Here is a 22762-nt window from a genome sequence, read left to right as displayed (position 1 = left end):
GGGCATAGAGCCTCCTCCTCTTTTTGAGAAAGGTTGATGTTTCCGTTTTACATCGATTACTTGTTTAAAACTGAACAGAAGCTTTCTGTTGCATGTGTGTGTCATTATGGCCATCAGCAACTTTAATAAATGTGTCTACCTGAAAACATCAAAAGTTCACAGTATCGAAGACCAATTCATTGAGATGAAAGCATTAAAGCCTCACTTCAGTGAATGACCAGATCAGCGAATACATTCCCACAGTAAGTAACCTGTTGGCCAACAAGGTGGACTTTGCCCTTTTCCCAACTGTAGTGCGATCTTAGAGTTGGTATATTTAGTTAGAGGGGTGTTGGGGGGTGCAGCCCCCACATTGGGAGGTGTGGGGGGTGTAGGGGATGGTACGGTTTCATTTTCATTAGTTGTGGTATGAGTGGTTACTTACCCTGGGAGTGGATTCAACAGTCCGGTAATTCCTTGAAGTGAGATTTTGATGTTTTCGTCTCAACGATTTGGTTTTCAATATTATGAGCTTTCGATGTTTTGAAGTAGACCTAAATAAACACATCTTGTATGTTAAGTGTAACATGGTGAATTTCCAGGGAGTGTGTGGATGATATCACTGTACGTGGCTAATGCCTTTTAGCTCTGGGGTCTTCCTAAGTGGATCCTATGGTTTGTTGTTGGTTATTTTACAAAGTTTTGCTGTCTGTTCTCTAATTTGCCTCAAAAGTTATTCTCAAGGTACTAAGTACAATAGTAAAAGTTTTTTTCTTTTTCATGTGAAGGAGTGTAGTGTGCCCATCAGAAAACTATCTGGTGGAAATCCTGCTTGGGTCCTGTACTGTTTGTAGATTGTGGAAAAGTAGAGGTCAGTATTAGCCGAAAGAGGTTATCTCTGTTTCCATTAAAGATGATTGATTTTACTGAGGCAGAGTTAGACACATCAGTTTTTTATTATTCCTTCTCTCAGAGAAAAAGCTGAAAATCATAATTGCTGGTAGCCTGAGAGAAGCTCCTTTGGAGAGTTAAAGTACAGGCAGTCCTGTACCTCTTGGGTTTAAGCCACTGTCTATTTTCACTTTTTTTACATTTCAGATGCGTGTATTACAGCAGACAATGAGAAGTCAGTAGCTTGCAAATTATCACACCCCTTTGAACATTCACTTGGTATCAGACCACTGTCACCAATATCTAGAAAACAGAGAGTTTCCACTGTTTTGAACTTAGGCTTTCCTTTCCTGCAGACTTATCCATCACAATGTCTATTATAAAAATATTTGCTGGTGGTTGTTTTTGCTCTTAATCTGTTCAGTTGGAGTTGAGACTGAAGACTGCACTTTTTTAGTCAAGTAACCATGCTGTTTTATAGTATCAGTGATGCAGGTCTGACAGTTGACCGGAGATCACTAGTTATTATTTCAACTATATTGCCAGCAGTCTGTCCTCCGTTGACATATTTGAGCTCTAGGCTTGGCATCTTGAGCTGTCGTCATGTATCATTCTTCTAGATGTTCATCGTGTTTCACTGTTGCAGTCATTACAATTGGGTTATCCTGCTGGCAGGCTACCCGCAGTCAGCCTGAATTCCAAAGTCTAGGTCCGGCGTCAGTTGCTGTCACCTCCTCCCTGACGTCAGTGCACCAGGGGTATAAAAGATGCAGCCGACGCCATTTTCTTCAGTCTTTCTTGCCGTGCGCTGCCCGAAGGAAAAGCAGTTCGCAAGTGCCGGTCGGCCAACTCCTGAGATTTTCAAGTTCGAATTTCAGATCCGAAGTCTTCATTAAAAGCTAAGTACCCCATTGGGGAAACTTTTTTCTTGCTCCAGACCGATGTCAGAAAAAGTTAGTAATTGTATTTCTTGTGGGAAGCAAATACTTCATAAGGATTTTCATTCTTACTGTATTCCTTGCCTAGGCCCTGACCATGACGTTGCTAGTTGTCAGTTTTGTGCTAGATTTAACCAACGCACTATTAAGCGTCAGTACGATTTTGCATTTCATTACTTTGGCAGAAGATTTAATTATATAATGCCATTGGAACAGCCAACTACGGGAGTTTACAAAAAACGCAAAGAAAAGGAAAAAGACAGGCATCCGAGGTCCAAAACCAACAACGAGGCTTCTTCTAGGCCAGTCGCCGGTTCTCAGTGAGGTGCTTTCGCAGCCCCTGACGATCGCTACTTTAGAGCTGCAGGCCGATACCGACTCTCACGTGGAGTCAACCAGGCCTACAGAAACTCAACGTATTGGACCTTCGGAAACCATTCCCTCAGATGGGTCCGGAGCCACTCAGCAGGCATCGGCTTCTGAGGGCGTTTTCAGGCCTACACAATTATTTGTTAAAACGACTTCAGCTTCAAAGGCAAAGACTAAAGCAGCTTTAAAGACAAAGAAACAAGTACAACAGCCCCATGGACAGGCCTCCATGCCTAAAAAACAGATGCTCAAAATGGCCGAAGACCTGATTACTTTGATCAGGGGTTCTCCTGACAAGAGGCCTAGGCAAGAGATTGAATATGAATCTTCAGATCAGGTTTCCATTTCATCTGATTCCTCTTCTGATCAGGAATACTCTCTTCCTCCTTATGAAGATTCTGATGCTGAAGAATCTATCCCCTCAGCTTCCCCTCCTGAGGATTATTCTTTTGGGGAAATACTGCATACCATGAGGGAGAATTTCCACTGGGAGAGCCAAGATTATTCAGAATCTAAGAAAAGGCTCAGAGACTTACTTTTACTGCCTCAGCACAGGCCCCTTACTATTCCACCTGTGCTAGACATTGTAGATGATGTATTTTCAGAGTCTAGTCTGACTCCTGACTCCTTACCTCCAGCTCCTTTTAAGCCAGACAGATACTACAGGGTTCCAGACTCCCACACATTTCTTTTTAAAAACCCTACTGCTGACCCAGAAACTATCTCTCAGGGTCCCAATGGGGTCAAGGCTTCCACTGCAAAAAACCCTACCCCCTCTGACTGAGATTCCAGGGCACTGGACAGATGGGGAAAAATATTTGCACTTCTGCTACCTTGGCTATAAGGGCTTTAAATTGTCAGTTTCATATGCTTAAATATCAGCAATACATTATGTCACTGCTTAAACAGAAAATGTTGACAAATTTTGAATGTGCAGAAAATAAAGAAATGCAGGATTTATTGCATGCAGCAGAACAATTTGGAAAGCATACTTTACAATGTGGTTTTGATTCTTTGGAGGCCTCCTGCAGAGCCACTGTTACGGGTTCTGTCATTAGGAGGCATGCTTGGTTAAAGGAACAGAATCTGCCTGATCATGTTAAAGCAAAATTATTAGATGCTCCATTACAGTATGATACCTTGTTTGGTGTTAAAGCAGAAGAGGTGTTGAAGAAAATGGAGGACAAAGCCAAATCTATGCAGACAGTCAAGGATTTCTTACAGATACAGCCTCCAAGATTTAGCAGACACTGGCCTACAAAGAATTGGTCCTTTCCAGTGTCAGACAGGCCACAGAGAGGCAGATACAGATGCCCTAGAGGCAGATCCCAGCCCCAAGGCTCATACAGGTCTAAACAATGGGGTGCTTCTACCTCCAAAAGCGGAGAAGACAAGTCACAGTCATACAGAAAGCAGTCCCAATGACTTCCCCCTGCCAGCGCCAAACATCTTCTGGCAGCTCCTTTAGGGGGAAAACTAGCACTTTTTTCTCAAAACTGGCACCTAATCACCCAGGACAAATGGGTCTTGAACATAGTGTCACAAGGTTACAGCTTCCACTTTCACACCCTGCCAAGGGCAAACAGTATGCCAGACCTGCCAAAAAAATAAATGGGCAGAGGCACAAAAGCAAGTTTCATCCCTCATGGACATGAAGGCCATTCAGCAAGTACCACAACAAGAGCAGGGACAAGGATTTTACTCAAGACTTTTCTTGGTGCCCAGAAAGGACAAAGCCTGGAGGCCGATCCTGGACCTATCTATTCTAAACATACACCTGGATATTCCAAAATTCAAAATGTTGACTCTGCAGCAGCTTCTGCCCATGCTGGGCAAGAAGGTCTGGCTTGTAACTTTAGACCTAAAAGAGGCATACCTGCATGTCCCAATCAGACAATCATGCAGAAGATACCTCAGATTCATAGCTGGCTCAATGCACTACCAATTCTCTCCACTGCCCTTTGGCTTATCTACTGTGCCCAGGGTCCTCACAAAATGCCTGGCACCAGTAATTGCATTTTGCAGACAAAGAGGAATACAACTATATCCTTACTTGGACGACTTCCTTATTCAAGCAGAGAACAAGGACGTACTACTACAGCATCTGGTATTTGTAAAAAGATTATTAACATGCCTAGGGTACACAGTAAACAAAAAGAAATCAAAACTTGTACCCTCTCAAGAGATAATATTCCTGGGTGCAAGCTTAAATACAACTGCCCAGATGGCCTATTTCACGCCAGACAAACAAAGGCAAATGACTACTTATTTCAAAATGTTGGCAACAAACACCCAGTTAGCTGCAAGAAAAATTCTGCAGGCTTTGGGCTTCATGGAATCCTGCATTCTGCTAATTACATATGCAAGACTGCATATAAGGAAACTACAATGGTATCTAAAAAGTGTTTGGACTCAACATTGCCACAGCCTGGAAACAATAATTACACTCATTCCCTGCCTGCAACAAGAGTTTCGATGGTGGGCAAAGGCCTGTTACCACAACAAGGGGCAGCCATTCACCATACCCCCTGCCAGGCAGACATTGACAACAGATGCATCAGATTATGCCTGGGGGGCCCACATGGCAGTAAGATGTATTCAGGGCTCATGTTCCACAATCCAAATGCATCTACATATCAATCAAAAAGAGATGCTAGCTGTTCAAAATGCCCTGACAGCCTTCAAGGATCTACTTCATCCAGGACAACTACTGTTAAAGACGGACGATACTACAGTCATGTGGTACATAAACAAGCAGGTAGGCACACATTCCTACCCCCTATGCAGACTAGCCATGACTTTGTGGGACACAGCATTGACTTACCAAGTACATCTGCAAGCACAATTCTTGCCAGGAAAGATAAATACTCTGGCAGACGAACTAAGCAGAAACCTCATGGATCCCCACGAGTGGAAATTGGATCCACAAGTCTTCAACATGATAACAAGGAATTGGGGATGCCTGGACATAGATCTATTTGCCTCCCCTCACAACTGCCAACTACAGAGATTCTGCACAAGGACTTATCACAAGCAAGCATGGAAAGTGGATGCTCTGTCTTTCAGCTGGAAAAACTTAACAGCATATGCCTTTCCCCCACTGCCTCTCCTCCCAAAGGTACTCCTAAAGGTCAGACAAGAGAAGCCAAAAATGATACTGATTGCCCCAGACGGAACTTGACTCAATGCCCAGCATGGACATTACCTCAAATTCCTCACTTACTGACCCAACAAAACAATCAGATCCTGCACAGCCAACTCAGGACCTTAAATCTGGCAGCATGGCGGAAAATGTACCTTTTCAAAACACACCTCTCTCTAAAGCGGTTATGGATGTTATCTTGGAGGCCAGGAGGCCCAGTACCAGAAAATCTTATGCAGAAAAATGGAAGAGATTCTGTGCTTGGAACCAGGCACAAGGAATTGACATGATTGTACCAAATATCCCTCAGATTTTGCAATACTTAACTGAGATGTTGGACAAAGGCCTATCCTTTTCATCAATTAAGATTCATGCCTCTGCCATTTCAGCTCATTACAATACAGAGCAACCTATTTTTTCTCATCCTTTAGCAGTACCTCAGAGGAGCCAAAAACTTACGGCCTCCAAGGGGATCAATACCTGCATGGGACCTCAATTATGTCTTGGAAAAACTCACTCTGCCTCCTTTTGAGCCAGCCGCTACAGCTGATATAAAATTTTTATCATGGAAAACAGCTCTGCTCCTAGCAATAACCTCTGCAAGATGAGTCTTAGAGCTACAGGCACTCATGGCTGTGGAACCTTGTATCATTTTCTATCCAGACAGGGTTTCTCTAAGGACAAACCCCACATTTATGCCTAAGGTAGTGTCCATTGTGGCCCTCAACCAAACTATTCATTTGCCTACCTTTTATCCAAACCCACAGAATAAGATTGAGAAACTTCTGCATTCTTTGGACATACACAGACAGCTGCACTTCTACTTGGACAGAACCAAAGCTTTCAGAAAGACTGAATAATTACTGGTAGCATATGCTGCAGGATCACAAGGAAAGGCTGTCTCAAAGCAGACTACTTCAAAGTGGATAGGTCACTGCATTCGTTTATGCTATTCTCAACATGGCAAATCAGTGTCTAAGGGCATTAGGCCACATTCAACCAGAGCAGCAGCCACTGCAGCAGCCTTTCTCAGAGGAGTACCAACCAAAGACATTTTAGAGGCTGCAACCTGGAGTTCAGTGCACACTTTTACAAAGCACTACCACTTACCACTCTACTCCAAATCCAGGGCAGGCTTTGCCACTGCAGTACTGCAGGGCTTCATAGTCACTCCTAATTCTATTTAGTTCCAGCCTCCCAACCTTAGCTTTGGGATTCAACCCAATTGTAATGACTGCAACAGTGAAACACGATGAACATAGTACATTTGTGTACCTACCATAAATGTAGATGTTCGAGTGTATTCACTGTTGCAGTCCAGGTTACCCACCATCCCCCTTATCTTTGCTGGACCTTATCTGTACTTCTCTATTCTATACAACCTATGTGGTGTATTTGCTTGTAGATGAAGGAAACGTGTTACTTGGTGCATGCATGCTTTATTGACATATTTTTAGCCTACCCTTTTGGGGGCACCAGACATCTGGGGCAAGAAAAACTGAAGAAAATGGCATCGGCTGCATCTTTTATACCCCTGGCGCACTGACGTCAGGGAGGAGGCGACAGCAAACGATGCCGGACCTAGACTTTGGAATTCAGGGCGACTGCGGGTAGCCTGCCAGCAGGATAACCCAATTGTAACGACTGCAACAGTGAATACACTCGAACATCTACATTTATAGTAGATACACAACTGTACTTTTCTAACTTTCAGGCAGTTTTAACATTGGCATTTCTTTTGATTCCTCCCAACAGTTACCCATTAAACCTTCAAAGTCAGACATAACAAACATGTACTTACTATAGTATCAGATGATCTCTGTGAAAGTCTGTGCATTAGATTTATGTTACCCTTTTGCTCACCCTCCATGCTTAGACATCCTCTTCCTACAACATCTGTTTATAGAGGTTCTTTTAAGTTGATCAGGTTTATTATTTTATTTATCTATTAATTTATTTATTGTCTTTTAAAATGTGTTTACTCAGTTAAGTCAAACTGAAGAATATTGCTGTATTGCTGAGTGCAACCTCCTAGCTTGATGTATGATTTCAGTGTAGGTACCAACAGAAAATTTTCACAAGTGAGGGAACCAGGGAAATTTCAGTATTTTTCTGTGACATGGAAATAAGAAATGTAGCATCCCAACAGTTATTCACTGCAGACAGATTTCTCACAGGTTATCTGTTGTAGAGAATGCGTCTCTTTTGTCTACAAATGGTTTTAGCTAATTTAGGTGTTATGAGTAATCAGGACTTTATGCATGTGTGCTCACAGGACTAAGGCTACCAGAAATAAATGTATTAACTTAAGTCTTCTTATTTACAGATGTTGGCATGATTCCTGTCAAGAGGTAAGTCTTGCTGTTTTTATTTAAAAAAATCTGTTTTGTGTTCATATCCCCCTCTAAATTTAGGTGTAATTATAATTTTTAGAAAATTCTGTTTGTACTAGGAAAAGCAGTGTAATGTTATTTTTAGCACAGTTGAATATGTGGCAAATATGCAACAGAAGATTTAAAATAACCATAGCACCCAGGTAGTAACTGAGTACTGAGTGTTTTGTCCTGGTTAATATCAGTGCCTATGCGATTATGCATGGGTGAGTGAGAAGGGGCATTTCAAGTATGAAGAAGTACCTCTTGTAGAGATAATTATGTTTTAGCTGAATATGAAAGGAGATTTAAGGCAGTGTGAGCCTATAAATCATTCAAGATTATCAAAAATAAAAAACATGCCTTGCTGTTCTACTAATAAAAAAAAAAAAGATGAGAGCACACTCATAATGAAATACTTTTGTTGGACCGCTATATATTTGACAACATGGAATACTTGTGCTGTGATAGTAAAATAGTCATGTATAAAGGGGCTAAAACTACTAACCATGTGCTCATAAAGTTAAATGTTTGAGTAGCCTGTATTGCATAGTTATGATAGAGTTTTCGAGATAAGCAACACAGACCTATCATTGTCTCTCTTCACCTAAATTGCTTCTACTTAGTGTTTAGGTTGTAGACATGGCAATCTGAAATTGTAGGATGTGCTGCCAACTGATAAAAGTAAAGTAGCGCATACTGAGAATTTCCCCATGACAATTTTCTCAGATGTTATCTCGCTTCATTCTGATTACAGAAGCTAGAAGTCTCTTAAGTTGGCTCGTGGCAAGGTAGGTATCCCATCATGCAGTGGTATGACTCCTCAGATCCTTTTTGCTGCTTTACGAGTTCAGAAGTGCTCTTCTTGGCTGTGACTAAGTTTATTTTTTCAAGTATTTCTTACTGTTTTTTCATAACTAGTTAGTTTTTCATGATTAGAATATAGTAGTTATTATAGGTAGTTCTCTTAGGTGTTGAATAATTATTATTAGATAGTTTTTCGCTGTTTGGCTGCCGTTTTTTTTTTTGCAGGCCTGTTTTTTTCTCGTGTATCCCATAATGGTAGCTTTTACTTAGATCGTTCTCTAGTTTAAAGAATTGTTACTGTTAATTTACTGGTTGAGCTTTTTTCATCTCTATTGTTGATCTAGATAGTGGTGTTCTAGCTTTACAGGACTTGTACTATAATATTAGGAGTCTGTTCTTTGTATTAGATTTCTTCTGTGTATTTTAGCTATTGCTCAGGGCTAGGCCCGTTTAAGTTATGCATTCCTTTTCCCCCTTTCTTGTCAGGACTAGGCCCGTTTAAGTTAGAGGACCTAGTTCTCTCTTTGATTTCGTATATCTCTGATGGTAGTGATTATTTGTTACATTCAAATAACTATGTCTAAGGAACCTAAAGATAAAGAGCACAAGCCTTCGGGCTTCAAAAAGCAGAAATAGACACCGTTTCGCTGATGGCTCATCTTCTCTCCGACAGAATTGCTGCTCTCAAACAACAAATTTTGTATCATCTTCCCAAACATAAGGTCAAGGGAAAGATGGTTCTCAAACTCCTGGCGACAATGGCTTCAACCATAACCCTCGCCCCCTAGCCAGGATGCATATGAGGATTCTGCAATGGTTACTTTTTTCCCAGTGGTCACTACAAAAACTTTGTCTGTCTCATCTGATTAGGATAACAGAATCATGCAAGAGAGATCTTCATTGGTTGATGCAGTCCAACCATGTAACCATCGGAAGGCCATTCATTCCACATCAACCTGTTGCTACTGTGGCCACGGTCGGTTCTCAGGTAGTGTGTGGGAGGGCATTATCTGGGAAAGACAGTCCAAGGCATATGGCAAGAACACGAGCCCCACTTGCATATAAACATTCTAGAGATGAGAGCAGTACTTTCGGTGTTGCAAGCACTCCAACACTCTCTTCCTCTAGGGACAATTGCAATCCAGTCAGACAATATGTCGGTGGTATGGTATATAAACAAACGGAGGAACCAGGTCATGAAACCAGAAGAAACAAAACCCTCTGCAGGTATGGCAGCTGCAAGGACTCAGTTTAGACAAATTCCAAAACACAAATAAGCCAGCAGCTGTAGCACTAAAGTTACTTTATTTAAATATAGTATAAACTACATATGGGAGAAACGAGTATAAATCAGACCTGTTTCGACAAAAATAATGCCTTCATCAGTGTAAAGAGAACAAATGCAATACTAATTTATATAATGCAAATTTTTAATCACATGATTAGTGATTATAGGTGCTCGTTAAGACCTGGAGGGAATAAACCCTGAGTTTAATAATCCACTTTTTTCTTTTCTATTCAGAATATCATGCCAGCCCATTGTCAATAATAATAAAATTAAAGGAAGCACTTGGATGTACCAAAGTATGTTTATAATGTGCTTTGGTTGGTTTGTGGTGTCTAATCTCACTAAAATGTTCACCCATTCTGAATTTGACCGGACGGGAGGTTTGTCCCACATAAAAGGATGAACAGTGACATGTGGCAAGATAAACAACCCAATCAGATTGGCAGTTGGCATAAAAACCTATATCAAAAACCTGACTGGTGTTTTTGCTGCTAAAGGAGGTAGATTTTGTGAGTTTACTGCAATAGGAACAATGCCGACAGGGGAAACAGCCAACTAATCGGCCACCTGAAATAGTTGATTGTGACAAAGACAAATTGGATGGTAAGAAGTGTTTGTAATGGTTGAAAAGAGAGCCCAAATTTCTGCCTTTCATATAAGTAAAGGGGCATCTAGTTGGTAGAATTGTAGATAATGTGGAATCAGCCAACAAAATATTCAAATGGTGGTTAACACTGTGAATTAGTGAATTGGTATTGCGGCCATAAGTAGTCAAAAACAGAATGTATCATCAGTACAATTTTTGTCCTTGTATTGAAACAAGTCTGGCCTGTCTAAACCATCAACATAACGTACAGCATTGTGTATGAAACCAGTATCGTAGCCCCTATTCTTAAATCTAGTGATGAGATCATGCTTGTAAAACCTGTAAGCCTGTTCTTCAGAACAAATGCATTTACCACATATAAACTGAGATTTTGGAATGTTACGACAAATGTGAGGAGGATGAAAGCCGGTGGCATGGAGGAGTGAATTATATTGGGGTAATTTGCGATGTACCTTAGTAGACAAAGTATGATCAGTGTTCCTGGTTATACTAACATCCAAAACATGATGTTATTTAGATAATAATTGACTGAAAACTCAATACCCCATTTGTTTTAATTGAGATAGTTAACAAACTCATGTAAATATTTAACATCAGACCTCCACACCACCCAGCAATCATCCAGATATCTTCTCCAAATGTCTATTTCATCAAGGTAAAGGTTATGGGATCGATCATAAATTATATGCTCCTCAAAATAGGCCATAAATAAATCAGCATAAATGGGTGCAAATGAAGCACCCACGGCGGTGCCCTTATTTTGAAGATAACATTCACCTTGATAAAAGAAGACATTTTTGGTAAGGATATGTTCACAAAGGATAATAAGAAAAGTGCTGAAACCGGGTGGGTATAGTTCAGATAATGTTAACCAATGTTCTAGTGCATCAACGCCAGCCCAGTGTAGGATGTTAGTATAAAGAGCTTTAACATCAAGAGTGCACGGAAACCAACCTGGTTCCAATTGTGCATCAGAAATTACCCTTAAAAATTCTGTGGTATCTTGGATACGAGAACGCACCCATTTAAGAAGAGGCTTCAGATATCTGGTTAAATATATAGAGAGAGGTTCAGTTAAGGATTTTCTGCATGCAACAGTCGGTCTACCAGGGGGGTTGTTGACATCCTTATGAATTTTTGGCAAAAAATATATGTATTGGGGGGCTGGTTCATACACAGTGAGGTGTTGTAAAGTGTTCTGACTGATTATACCCTCATCCTTGGCTGATAAAAGGCCATTCATTCCACATCAACCTGTTGCTACTGTGGCCACGGACGCTTCTCAGGTGGGGAGGGGGCATTATCTGGGAAAGACAGTCCAAGGCATATGGCAAGAACATGAGGCCCACTTGCATATAAACGTTCAAGAGATTTCAAGAGATAAAAGCAGTACTTTCGGCGTTGCATGCACTCCAACACTCTCTTCCTCTAGGGACAATTGCAATCCAGTCAGACAATATGTCGGTGGTATGGTATATAAATAAACAGGCAGGAACCAGATCATACCCGCTTTGTCAAGAGGCTCTGAGGGTTTGGCAGTGGGCAATCTCCTCCCAACGCTTTCTGTTAGCAATGCATATCCCGGGGACGTCCAGTGTGATAGCCGAAAAGCTCAGCAGGGCAATATTAATGTCTCACAAGTGGTCTCTAAGTCAGAGCATAGGTCAGAGCATAGTGGAAGAGATCTTCCAGAAATGGGGCCAGCTGTGCTGTGATCTCTTTGCCACTCCTATGAACGCCAAATGCAGCAGCTACTTTGCCTTAATTCCCCCTCTGGGGGAACCCGGGAGACGCACTTGTTTACAATTGGCCCTTGGGACTTCTTTATGCCTTTCCCCTTTTTCCCCTCATACCCAAAGTCATTCAGAAAGCGAAATCCTTGGAAAGCAAGCTGATTCTCATTGCTCCATATTGGCCTCGTCAGATTTGGTTCCCCTTTCTGTGGCCTCATCTACTGGAGTATCCATGGGTACTGGACCCAATTCCAGACCTTCTGACATATATGTCAGGAACACTTCATCCTTCTCTCCACACCCTTAACTTGACAGTATGGCTGCTCCACTTCCAACTTTAGTCAGTCTTCAAAATTTTACTCCAGCAGTGAAACACATTCTGATATCCTCTCATAAGGTTTTTACCAGAAAACTATATGCTAGTAAATAGAAAAGGTTTTCTTACTGGGCGCATATCAGAAACGTAGACCCCTTCACTGCCCAATTACTTCAGTTTTGGAGTTTATTTCTGAACTGTTCCAACAGTGCTCGGCTGCAGCTACAGTTAAAGTCCAGCTAGCAGCAATGTCCAATTTCCACTTAGGATAGGATACACCTAACTTGATGGCACATAGACTGTGTAAAGCCTTTTTGAAAGGTACTTTCTTATTGAGACCTCCAATGAAAGAACCAGTCCCTCCTTGGGATTTAAACTTTGTCCTCTCACATTTAGCCTCACCACCATTTGAACCTTCTTCCACATGTGATCTAAAGTTCCTTTCTTGGAAAACGATTTTCCTGGTAGCTGTAACATCAGCTAGAAGAGTTTCACAGCTACAAGCGCTTTCAATCAAACCACCCTACCTAATATTCCATAAAGACAGGGTATCGCTTCAGACGAATCCATCCTTTGTCCCTTAAGTTTGCTCACAATTTGATATAAACCAATCTGTTGAGCTACCAGTGTTCTTTCTTAACCATACCAACAAGCTTCACCAACTAGATGTGCATAGACAGCTTAGATTCTATCTCCACAGTACTAAAGATTTCAGAAAATCAGATCAATTGTTCATATCCTTTTCTGAGGCTAAAAAGGGTATGCCAGTCTCTAAAGTCATGTTTTCTAATTGGCTTTCCAGTTGCATAAGATGTTCTTCATGTTTCACTGTTGCAGTCATCACACTTGGGTTATCTGCCTGCAGGTAGCCCTCAATCGGTCTGAATACCAGAGACTTAGTATTTCTGCGTCGGATGCTGTCGCTCCAGGACTGACGTCAGGTTGTCAGGGGCATAAAAACAGGCAGCCGACGCCATTACATCAGTCTTTCTTGCTGAGGAGCCCGAAGCAGAAGCAGTTCGCAAGTGCCGGTCGGCCGCTACCTGAATTTTCATTTACGAATTGAATAACTCTGAAGTCTTCTAAAGCTATGTACCCCATTGGGGATCCTTTTTTCTTGCTCTAATCGATGTCAGAAAAGGTTAACAATTGTCTTGCCTGTGGAAAGCAAGTATCTCTGAGATTTTCATTCTTACTGTGTCACCTGTTTAGGCCCAGACCACGACGTAACTCGCTGTCAGATGTCCTTCAAGAATGCAACTGCAGTCATAACATGTGGGTTGTCCTGCCTCAGGCAGCCCTCGGTCGGCCGGATTCCAAAGTCTGGGTCCGACGTCGGCTGATGTCGCATTTCTCTCCGACGTCAGAGCGGCTGGAGTACATAAGCATCAGCCGACGCCATTTTCTTCAGTCTTTCTTGCCGCGCGGTGCCCGAAGCAGAAGCAGTTCGCAAGTGCTGGTCGGTCAGCTCCTGTATTCTACGATACCGAAGTCATCAAAAAAGCTAAGTACCCAGTTGGGGACCTTTTCTTGCCTCAGCCGATGTCAGAAATTACTGAAAAAGTTAACAATTGTATTTCTTGTGGTAAACAAATACCTCATAAGGATTTCCACTCTTACTGTCTCCCTTGCCTGGGCCCAGACCACGATGTCTCGGCCTGTGTAGCCTGTGCTCGCTTCAACAAGCACACTCTCAGGCGCCGGGCGGAGTTCGCTGAAGATTTCTTCGGCGATAATTTTGCTTACACTATGCCGTCGGATCTCCCGACATCGCAAACTCCCAAAAAGCTTAAAGACCGGGACCGACATCCTTGGCCCGCGTCTACTACCGACTCCACGCCAAAACTTACCGTGAGTGCTCCGGTTCCCTCTGAGACGGTCTCTCCACCGCTCCGAACCGGAGACACTGCATTACCGACGACTCCGATTCCAGACATTACTCCGACGCCAGTTATAGATTTTCCTCCGGATACCGAAACCGAGGAAATGCCCGAGACCATTGCTGTAGAAAAGGTCACTCCTGCACGTGGAGCTGCCAGGCCCCTTATGGCCATGTCTATTAAGGCCTACACTAGGGCTAAGGCAGCCAGCAAAACAAAGCATATTACTTCTAAATCTTTACCTCAGCCGACTCCAGAGACACAAATTATGTCCATGGCTGCTGATTTAATTTCCATGATTAGAGGTTCACAGGCCCATCCTGAGAGAGGATCCCAGCCCCCTCCTGATAAAGGCCCGGGTTGAACCCTCTGACCCTACTCCTTCAGATGAAGATTCTGAGGGCTCTGTCCACTCTGATAGCCAGGAAGAGCTCTTTCAGACCTATGAGGACTCGGATGCAGAAGATTCCATCCCCTCGGCCTCCCCTCCTGAGGATATTTCTTTTGGGAAAGTTCTGCACACCATGAGGGAACATTTCAAGTGGCAAGGTCAGGAATATTCTGATTCTAGGAAACGCCTTAGGACTTTCCTTAAGAAGCCTCAGCACAGGCCCTTAGCTATTCCTCCTGTACTTGATGTTCTGGATGATTTGTATTCTGACTCTAGTGCTACCCCTGATTCTCTTCCTCCTGCTCCAGCCAAGCCAGACAGGTATTACAGGGTCCCAGAAACTCATTCCCATTTATTCAGGGCCCATACTGCTGATTTGGAAACTATTTCACAGGGGCCTAAAGGAGTTTCAGCCTCCACCTCGAAAAATCCTTTGCCCTCCAACAGGGAAGCTAGGTCATTAGAGAGATGGGGCAAAAAGGTTTATACATCCACTACCTTATCTATGAGAGCTTTAAATTGCCTTTTTCATATGTTACAATATCAGGATTATCTGTTAAAAGATTTACAAAAAACATTAGCCACTCCTGATCCTTTAGACAGGAAGACTTTGCAGGAAGCTGTACATAACACTCAGCAAGTAAGCAATCACTTCCTGCAGTGTGGATATGATGCACTGGAAGCTTCATGTAGGGCAGCCATGACAGGGGCAGTCATTCGTAGACATGTTTGGTTAAAAGATCAACCTCTACCAGATCATGTAAAAGCAAAACTTCTGGATGCACCTTTGGAAAAGAACAAGCTTTTTGGTGCAAATGCCAAGGATGTGTTAAAGACCATCGAAGAAAAAGCAAAATCAGTTCAGACAGTGAAAGATTTCCTCCAGGTTCAACCCCCCAGATTCAGTAGGAATTGGCCTTCAAAAAACTGGTCCTTTCTAAATCCAGAAAAGTTTCAAAGGGGTAAGAACAGACGTGGCTGAGGAAGAGGCCAATACAGAGGCCCTTACAGGGGACGACAATGGCAGCCAGGAAACCAAAGAAGTGATGCAGGGGTTTCACCTGCCACACAACCACAATCTCAATGACTTTCCTCTACTACCGCCTACCAGGGAACAACTAGAAGCTCCCTTGGGCGGGAAGTTATCTCTGTTTGCAGAAAACTGGCACAGACTGACAAAGGACAAATGGATTTTGGACATTATAGACCGAGGGTACAGGTTTCATTTTCATACCTTACCAAGAAAACAAGGCATGCCAAACCTACCACAAAATCAGAGGGCAGAGGCTATCAAGCAAATCACTCTGCTGACTCGGATGAAAGCAATAGAAAGAGTTCCACAACAAGAACAAGACCAGGGTTTTACTCAAGACTGTTCCTTGTTCCAAGAAAAGAATCTCAATGGAGACCAATACTGGACTTGTCCGCATTAAACACCTTTCTCATAGTACCAGAGTTCAAAATGCTGACTTTACAGCAACTCCTTCCCATGCTGGGCAAGGGGTCGTGGCTGATTACTCTGGACCTCAAGGAGGCATCCTGCATGTCCCTATCAGACACAGCTGCAGAAGATACCTCAGATTTCTTGCAGGGCCAGAGCATTATCAATTCTCAGCATTGCCATTTGGCTTATCTACTGCGCCCAGAGTATTCACAAAATGCCTGGCTTCAGTAATTGCTCATTGCAGGCTCCGGGGGATACAAATTTACCCGTACCTGGACGACTGCCTCATACAAGCAGACGACAAATTGATGTTGACAAAAAACCTGGATTATGTCATACGATTACTTCAAGCTCTGGGATACACAGTCAACTTCCAAAAGTCAAGACTGCAGCCATCCCAGCAAATAATCTTCTTAGGAGCCAAACTAGACACAGCCTCTCAGATGGCTTACCTGACAGAAGACAAGCAAGAGAAGTTAACTCATTTTTTCAAAGGTTTAGCAAAACTCACCCAGATGACTGCAAGGAGATTCCTACAGGCCCTGGGTTACATGGCATCCTACATTCTCCTGGTTCCATTAGCAAGACTACACATGAGAAAGCTTCAATGGTACCTAAAAAGCATTTGGTCTCAACACAGCAACAACTTGGAGACAGTCATACCACTCATTCCATGCCTACAAAAGGAATTCCTATGGTGGGCCTCGGTGAGTCAGGCAAACACAGGTATGTCATTCAAAAAAACTACAGATAACACAGACCATGACTACAGATGCCTCAGACCTTGGATGGGGGGCACACATGGAAGGCAGGTGTATACAAGGGCAATGGTCTCCAAAGGAAACACATCTGCATATAAACCAAAAGGAAATGCTGGCAGTAATGCATGCCATCGAGGCCTTTCAACACCAACTCCAACAAGGCCATTTACTGATACGGACAGACAACACCACGGTGATGTGGTACATAAACAAGCAAGGGGCCACCCACTCTTACCCCCTTTGCAGACTGACAATGCAGCTTTGGGAGAAATCACTGAGCCTAAACATCCAGTTACAATCCCAGTTTGTTCCAGGAAAAGACAATGTGTTGGCGGACAGCCTAAGCAGGAATTTCACAGATCCACACGAGTGGAGGTTACATCCGAAGGCCTTCAGACAACTCACTTCGACATGGGGCAAGCCAGAAGTGGACCTATTTGCCTCTCACCTCAACCATCTTCTACCAAAATTCTGCACAAGGATATACCATCCAAAAGCTTGGAGAATAGATGCCCTTTCATTCAACTGGAACTCCCTAGCAATCTATGCATTCCCACCTCTGCCACTGATGACCTCAGTATTACTAAAGATCAAAGCAGAGAAACCCAAGGGAATCATAATAGCTCCGGACTGGCCAAGACAACACTGGTACCCACTACTATGGAGCATATGTCACACCAGGAGGTGGGCCCTTCCCCAGTGGCCTCTACTTTTGACTCAACACAATTTCGAAACACTGCATCCAAATCTTCAGACACTGCAGCTAACAGCCTGGGAGATCCCATAAATAAATTCAGCTTATCTCTCTCCAAGGAGGTTCAGCGGATACTAACAAAGGCTCGCAGACCATCCACCAGAAAGGTTTACTTAGCAAAGTGGAAAAGATTCAGCAATTGGAATACCAGCAAGGGACATGATGCATCATTGTTGAACATCCCACTCATCTTGGAATATTTGGCAGATATGTTAAAGAACAGCCTCTCATATTCTTCCATAAAGATACATGCATCTGCTATTTCAGCTAGATACAACACTGATCCTCCTGTTTTTTCTCACCCTTTACTAAGGCAATTCCTCAGGGGAATCAAGAACATTAAGCCACCAAGAAAGGCCCCAGTGCCAGCCTGGGACCTCAATTTTGTCTTAGAAAAACTGACTCTACCTCCATTTGAGCCTGCAGCTTCAGTTGACTTACAATTTCTCTCATGGAAGACAGCTTTCCTGTTGGCAATTACCTCAGCAAGAAGGGTTTCGGAGTTACAGGCCCTAATGGCAATACCACCCTTTATTATTTTTCACAGAGACAGGGTTTCATTAAGGACCAACCCTACTTTTATGCCAATGGTGGTATCTAGGGTTTCTTTAAATCAAGCCATTCATCTGCCTGCCTTCTTCCCCTATCCTGAGAATAAGGGGGAAAGACTGTTGCATACCTTGGACATTCACAGACAACTTCGATACTACCTGGACAGAACCAAGGCCAGTAGGAAGTCTGAACAACTTTTTGTAGCTTACGCCCCTGCAGTCCAAGGAAAAGCAATTTCAAAACCGACTATTTCTAAATGGATTGGACATTGCATCAGATTCTGTTATTCCTTTCATGGAAAGACTGTTCCAGCCAATGTCAGACCACATTCCACTAGAGCTACAGCCACCTCTACAGCATTCTTAAGAGGGGTGCCTACCAAGGACATTCTAGAAGCTGCTACATGGAGCTTCGTGCATACATTCTCCAAACACTACAATCTCCCTCTATACTCCAGATCCAGAGCAGGCTTTGCTTGGGCAGTCCTGCAGGGTTTGATTGCCACACCATCTTTTCCCTAGAGCATTCCTCCTCCCCCAGCTAAGCTATGGCATTCTACCCACATGTTATGACTGCAGTTGCATTCTTGAAGGGCATAGTACAGTTTTGTACCTACCATAAATGTAGATGTCCGATAGACATGCAACTGCAGTCGGATTTTCCCTCCCTCCATACCCCTCTATGCCTAGGGTCCACTCCTATCCCTGTTTCTCTTAGCTGGGGATATCTGTTATGGTGTATTTGTTTTATTGCTCATTTATTTGTCTGGAATCCTGTTTTTTGTCTTCCAATTTGATTACAGCCTTCCTTGGAGGGCACCTGGCATCTGGGGCAAGAAACACTGAAGAAAATGGCGTGGGCTGATGCTTATATACTCCAGCCGCTCTGACATCGGAGAGAAATGCGGCATCAGCCGACGTCTGACCCAGACTTTGGAATCCGGCCGACCGAGGGCTGCCTGAGGCAGGACAACCCACATGTTATGACTGCAGTTGCATGTCTATCGGACATCGACATTTATGGTAGGTACAAAACTGTACTTTTTGTGCCTTGTTTAACGCCCAAACCATTTGTTGGCGGGCTCTTTTTGTCACTAAATTCTTTCGCTCTTGATCTCCGTATTCTGAAATGGCTTCGGTAAGCCATCTGACTACAGATATTCTGAAAAAAACATAAGGATAAAGACAGAAACAGACTGCAGAGGTCCAAAGCTGCTGATGACGCTTCCGTTAAGCTAGTCGCCAGTCCACCGGTACTCAGTGAGGTGCTTTTGCAGCCCCTGATGCCCGCTTCAATGGGATTCGCAGACTTCTACCGAGACCCATTCGGAGTCCGGTATGCTGCGAGACTCTTCTTCGACTATGGAACCTGTGGATGTCTCTACCTTAGATGGGTCCGGAGCCGCTGTGCAGGCACCGGCTTCTGAGGCATTTCTTCGCTGAACCGATGTTCGACTCAAACCGATGACTTCTTTTTTTAACAAAACTACAGAGTTTCTTAGACCCAGAGTACGCACTACACCTAGAAACCTGACGACCAAAGCGCATGCACCTGCTTCCATGCCACAAAAACAAATGCTTAGAATGGCAGAAGACCTTATTACGCTGATTAGGGGAAGTCAGCTTTCCCCCTGTTAAGAGAAAAAGAGACCAGTCCCCTACAGCTTCTACAGACCAGGAGTTCGATGACTGTGAGATTTCTGATTATGAAGACATGCTCTTATCTGCTTATGAGGATTCAGATGCAGAGGACTCCATTCTCTCTGCCTCCCCTCCAGAAGATTTTTCTTTTGGTGAAACCTTGCATTCCTTAAGAGAGCATTTCCATTAGGACTACCAAGACTATCCTCAGTCCAAAAAAAGACTCAGGGAATTCCTAGAGTTGCCTCATCACAGGCCTTTAGCAATACCCCCTGTCCTGGATGTTGATGATGTTTTTATGGAATCCATTCTTACTCCTGACACTTTATCTCGTGCCCCTAGGAAACCAGACAAGTACTACAGAGTACCTGACACTCACAAATTTCTTTTCAAGAATCCTACTGCTGACCCAGAGATAATTTCCCAGGGGCCTAAAGGTATCAAGGCTTCTACAGCCAAGAATCCCACCCCTTTGGACAGGGATTCCAGAGCTTTGGACAGATAGGGTAAGAAGGTATATACCTCTGAAACTCTTGCTATTAGGGCATTGAATTGTCAGTTTCACATGCTGAAGTGCCAGCAGCATATTATGGAACTTATTAAAGAAAAAGTGGCAACCTTTACAAACTGTGCAGAAAATAAAGAATTGCAGGAGCTTATGCACTCTGCAAGCCAAGTCAGTAAGCATACTTTGCAGTGTGGCTTTAATGCCCTAGAAGCATCTTGCCGGGCAGCAGTCACTGGATCTGTACTGAGAAGACATGCTTGGATCAAGGAGCAGACATTGTCCGACCATGTCAAATCAAAGTTACTAGACGCGCATTTGAACAAGGACAGTTTGTTTGGCACCAAAGCAGAAGAGGTTCTTAAAATGATGGAAGAAAAAGCCAAGTCTATGCAGACTGTTAAAGAATTCTTAACAAGTGCAACTCCCTAGATTCAGTAGGCATTGCCCTTTCAAACACTGGTCCTTTTCAGCCCCCTCCAGGCCTTCTCAAACCAGACCCAGGGGAAACAGACCACCCGGACTACAGTCTCGGGGTATGCAGAGATCTAAGCAATGGAGTGCCCCCACCCCTAAAGCAGGGAGTGGTAAGCCACCTCCTTACAGAAAAAAAACTCACAATGACGTCTTTACTCCACTCCCCAGCCCTACCCAATTGCTTGTGCCCCTAGGAGGAAGACTTGCCCTTCATGCAAAAAAATGGATGTCCATCACACATGACTGGTGGGTCTTCAACATTGTATCCCAGGGGTACAAATTTTATTTCCATTCACTCCCAACCCCAAGCGGGTTTCCAGACCTTCCTCCAAACCAGTGGGCAGAGGTTCAAAGCCAAGTAGCTTCCCTGCTCAATATCAGAGCTATTCAGCCGGTTCCATTAGAACAGAGGGGTCAAGGATTCTACTCCAGACTCTTCCTGGTACCCAGGAGAGAGGGCTCTTGGTGCCCAATCCTGGATCGTTCAGTTTTCAACACCTTCCTGGTGGTACCAAAATTCAAAATGCTTCCTCTGCAACAGCTTCTTCCTATGCTAGCCAAGGATGCTGGATTAGTCACCCTAGACTTAAAAGAAGCCTAGCTGCACATCCCCATAAGGGATTCATGCAAGAAGTATCTAAGTTTCAGGGCAGGATCTATGCATTATCAGTTCTCTGCACTTCCCTTTGGCTTATCTACTGCACCCAGAGTTTTCACAAAATGCCTGCCTCCAGCCATTGCATACTGCAGGCTGAGAAATATCCAAATTTTCCCATACTGGACGACTGTCTGATTCAGGCGGACAGTCAGGAATTGATGTTGCAGCACCTGACATTTGTGAAACACCTTCTCACTTCCTTGGGGTACACCATCAATGAAAAGAAATCAAAACTGCTACCCAGTCAAAAGATTGTATTCCTGGGAGCAAGCTTGGACACAACAGCCCAGATGTCATTCCTCACTTCAAAAAACAAGTCTGTCTGACCGCCTACTTCAAATAAATGGCCACCAGAACCCAGCTATCCACAAGAAAAATACTGCAGGCCCTAGGGTTCATGGCCTCATGTATACTGCTAATTCCATACGCAAGATTGCATATGAGGAAACTTCAATGGTACTTTAAAAAGTCTTTGGTGCCAACATTCTCAGGACCTGGAAACAGTCATTCCTATCATACCCTGTCTAAGGACAAAGTTCCTTTGGTGGGCAGAAGCATGCTACCACAACAAGGGACTGCCCTTTTCTCAACCCCACGCCACCCAGACCCTAACCACAGATGCATCAGACTATGCTTGGGGAGTACACATGGATGGCAAATGCATTCAGGGCCACTGGAGCCCAAGTCAAATTCATCTGCACATCAACCAAAAAGAGATGCTAGCTGTGCAGAACACCCTGACGGCTTTCAGATCCCTACTCTTGCAGGACAGCTGTTAATAAAAACAGACAACACCACAGTTATGTGGTACATCAGTATCCCTGGCTGCGTTCTACACGAACTACAGAATGAACTGGCACCCTACCTAAGTACCATGTTCAATCATAGCCTCACCTCAGGCTTTGTACCCACTGAATGGCGCACCGTGATGGTTATCCCACTCCACAAAGGGGGAGCCATGATGGACCCCGGGAACTACCGCCCCATTAGCCTGACGAGCCTGGTCTGCAAGACCATGGAATGTATCATTGTGGAACTCATAAACAACGACATTGGTAATCTCCAAACTCTGGGCCCTACCCAGTTTGGATTTGTAAAAGGCAGATCATGTCTCCTAACAGCTTATCTAGATCTCGCCAAGGCTTTCAACACCATCCCCCACTCTGGAATTATAGATAAGCTCACTAAACTAGGTATAAATCCCTATGTCACAAGATGGGATGCCAACTGGCTCATGGACAGAACCCACACTGTGAAA

The 22762-nt window shown here is 43.6% G+C and overlaps 1 protein-coding gene across 2 annotated transcripts in view; it reads left to right on the top strand.

The window, feature by feature from the left end:
* Positions 1-22762, top strand: part of USH1C (USH1 protein network component harmonin) — a 3114702-nt gene that overhangs the window by 986875 nt on the left and 2105065 nt on the right. For both annotated transcript variants that reach the window (XM_044082874.1, XM_044082873.1), the window contains exon 6: positions 7646-7670. In XM_044082874.1, the coding sequence (XP_043938809.1) occupies positions 7646-7670 (25 nt within the window). The remainder of the gene's footprint in view (positions 1-7645; positions 7671-22762) is intronic.

The sequence above is a fragment of the Protopterus annectens genome, chromosome 9.part0 (assembly GCF_019279795.1).
Source record: "Protopterus annectens isolate FY-2018-M chromosome 9.part0, PAN1.0, whole genome shotgun sequence".
Taxonomy (NCBI): Eukaryota; Metazoa; Chordata; order Ceratodontiformes; family Protopteridae; genus Protopterus; species Protopterus annectens.
The sequence above is the reverse complement of the archived record's forward strand: the minus strand, read 5'-3'. Positions and strand labels throughout refer to the sequence as shown.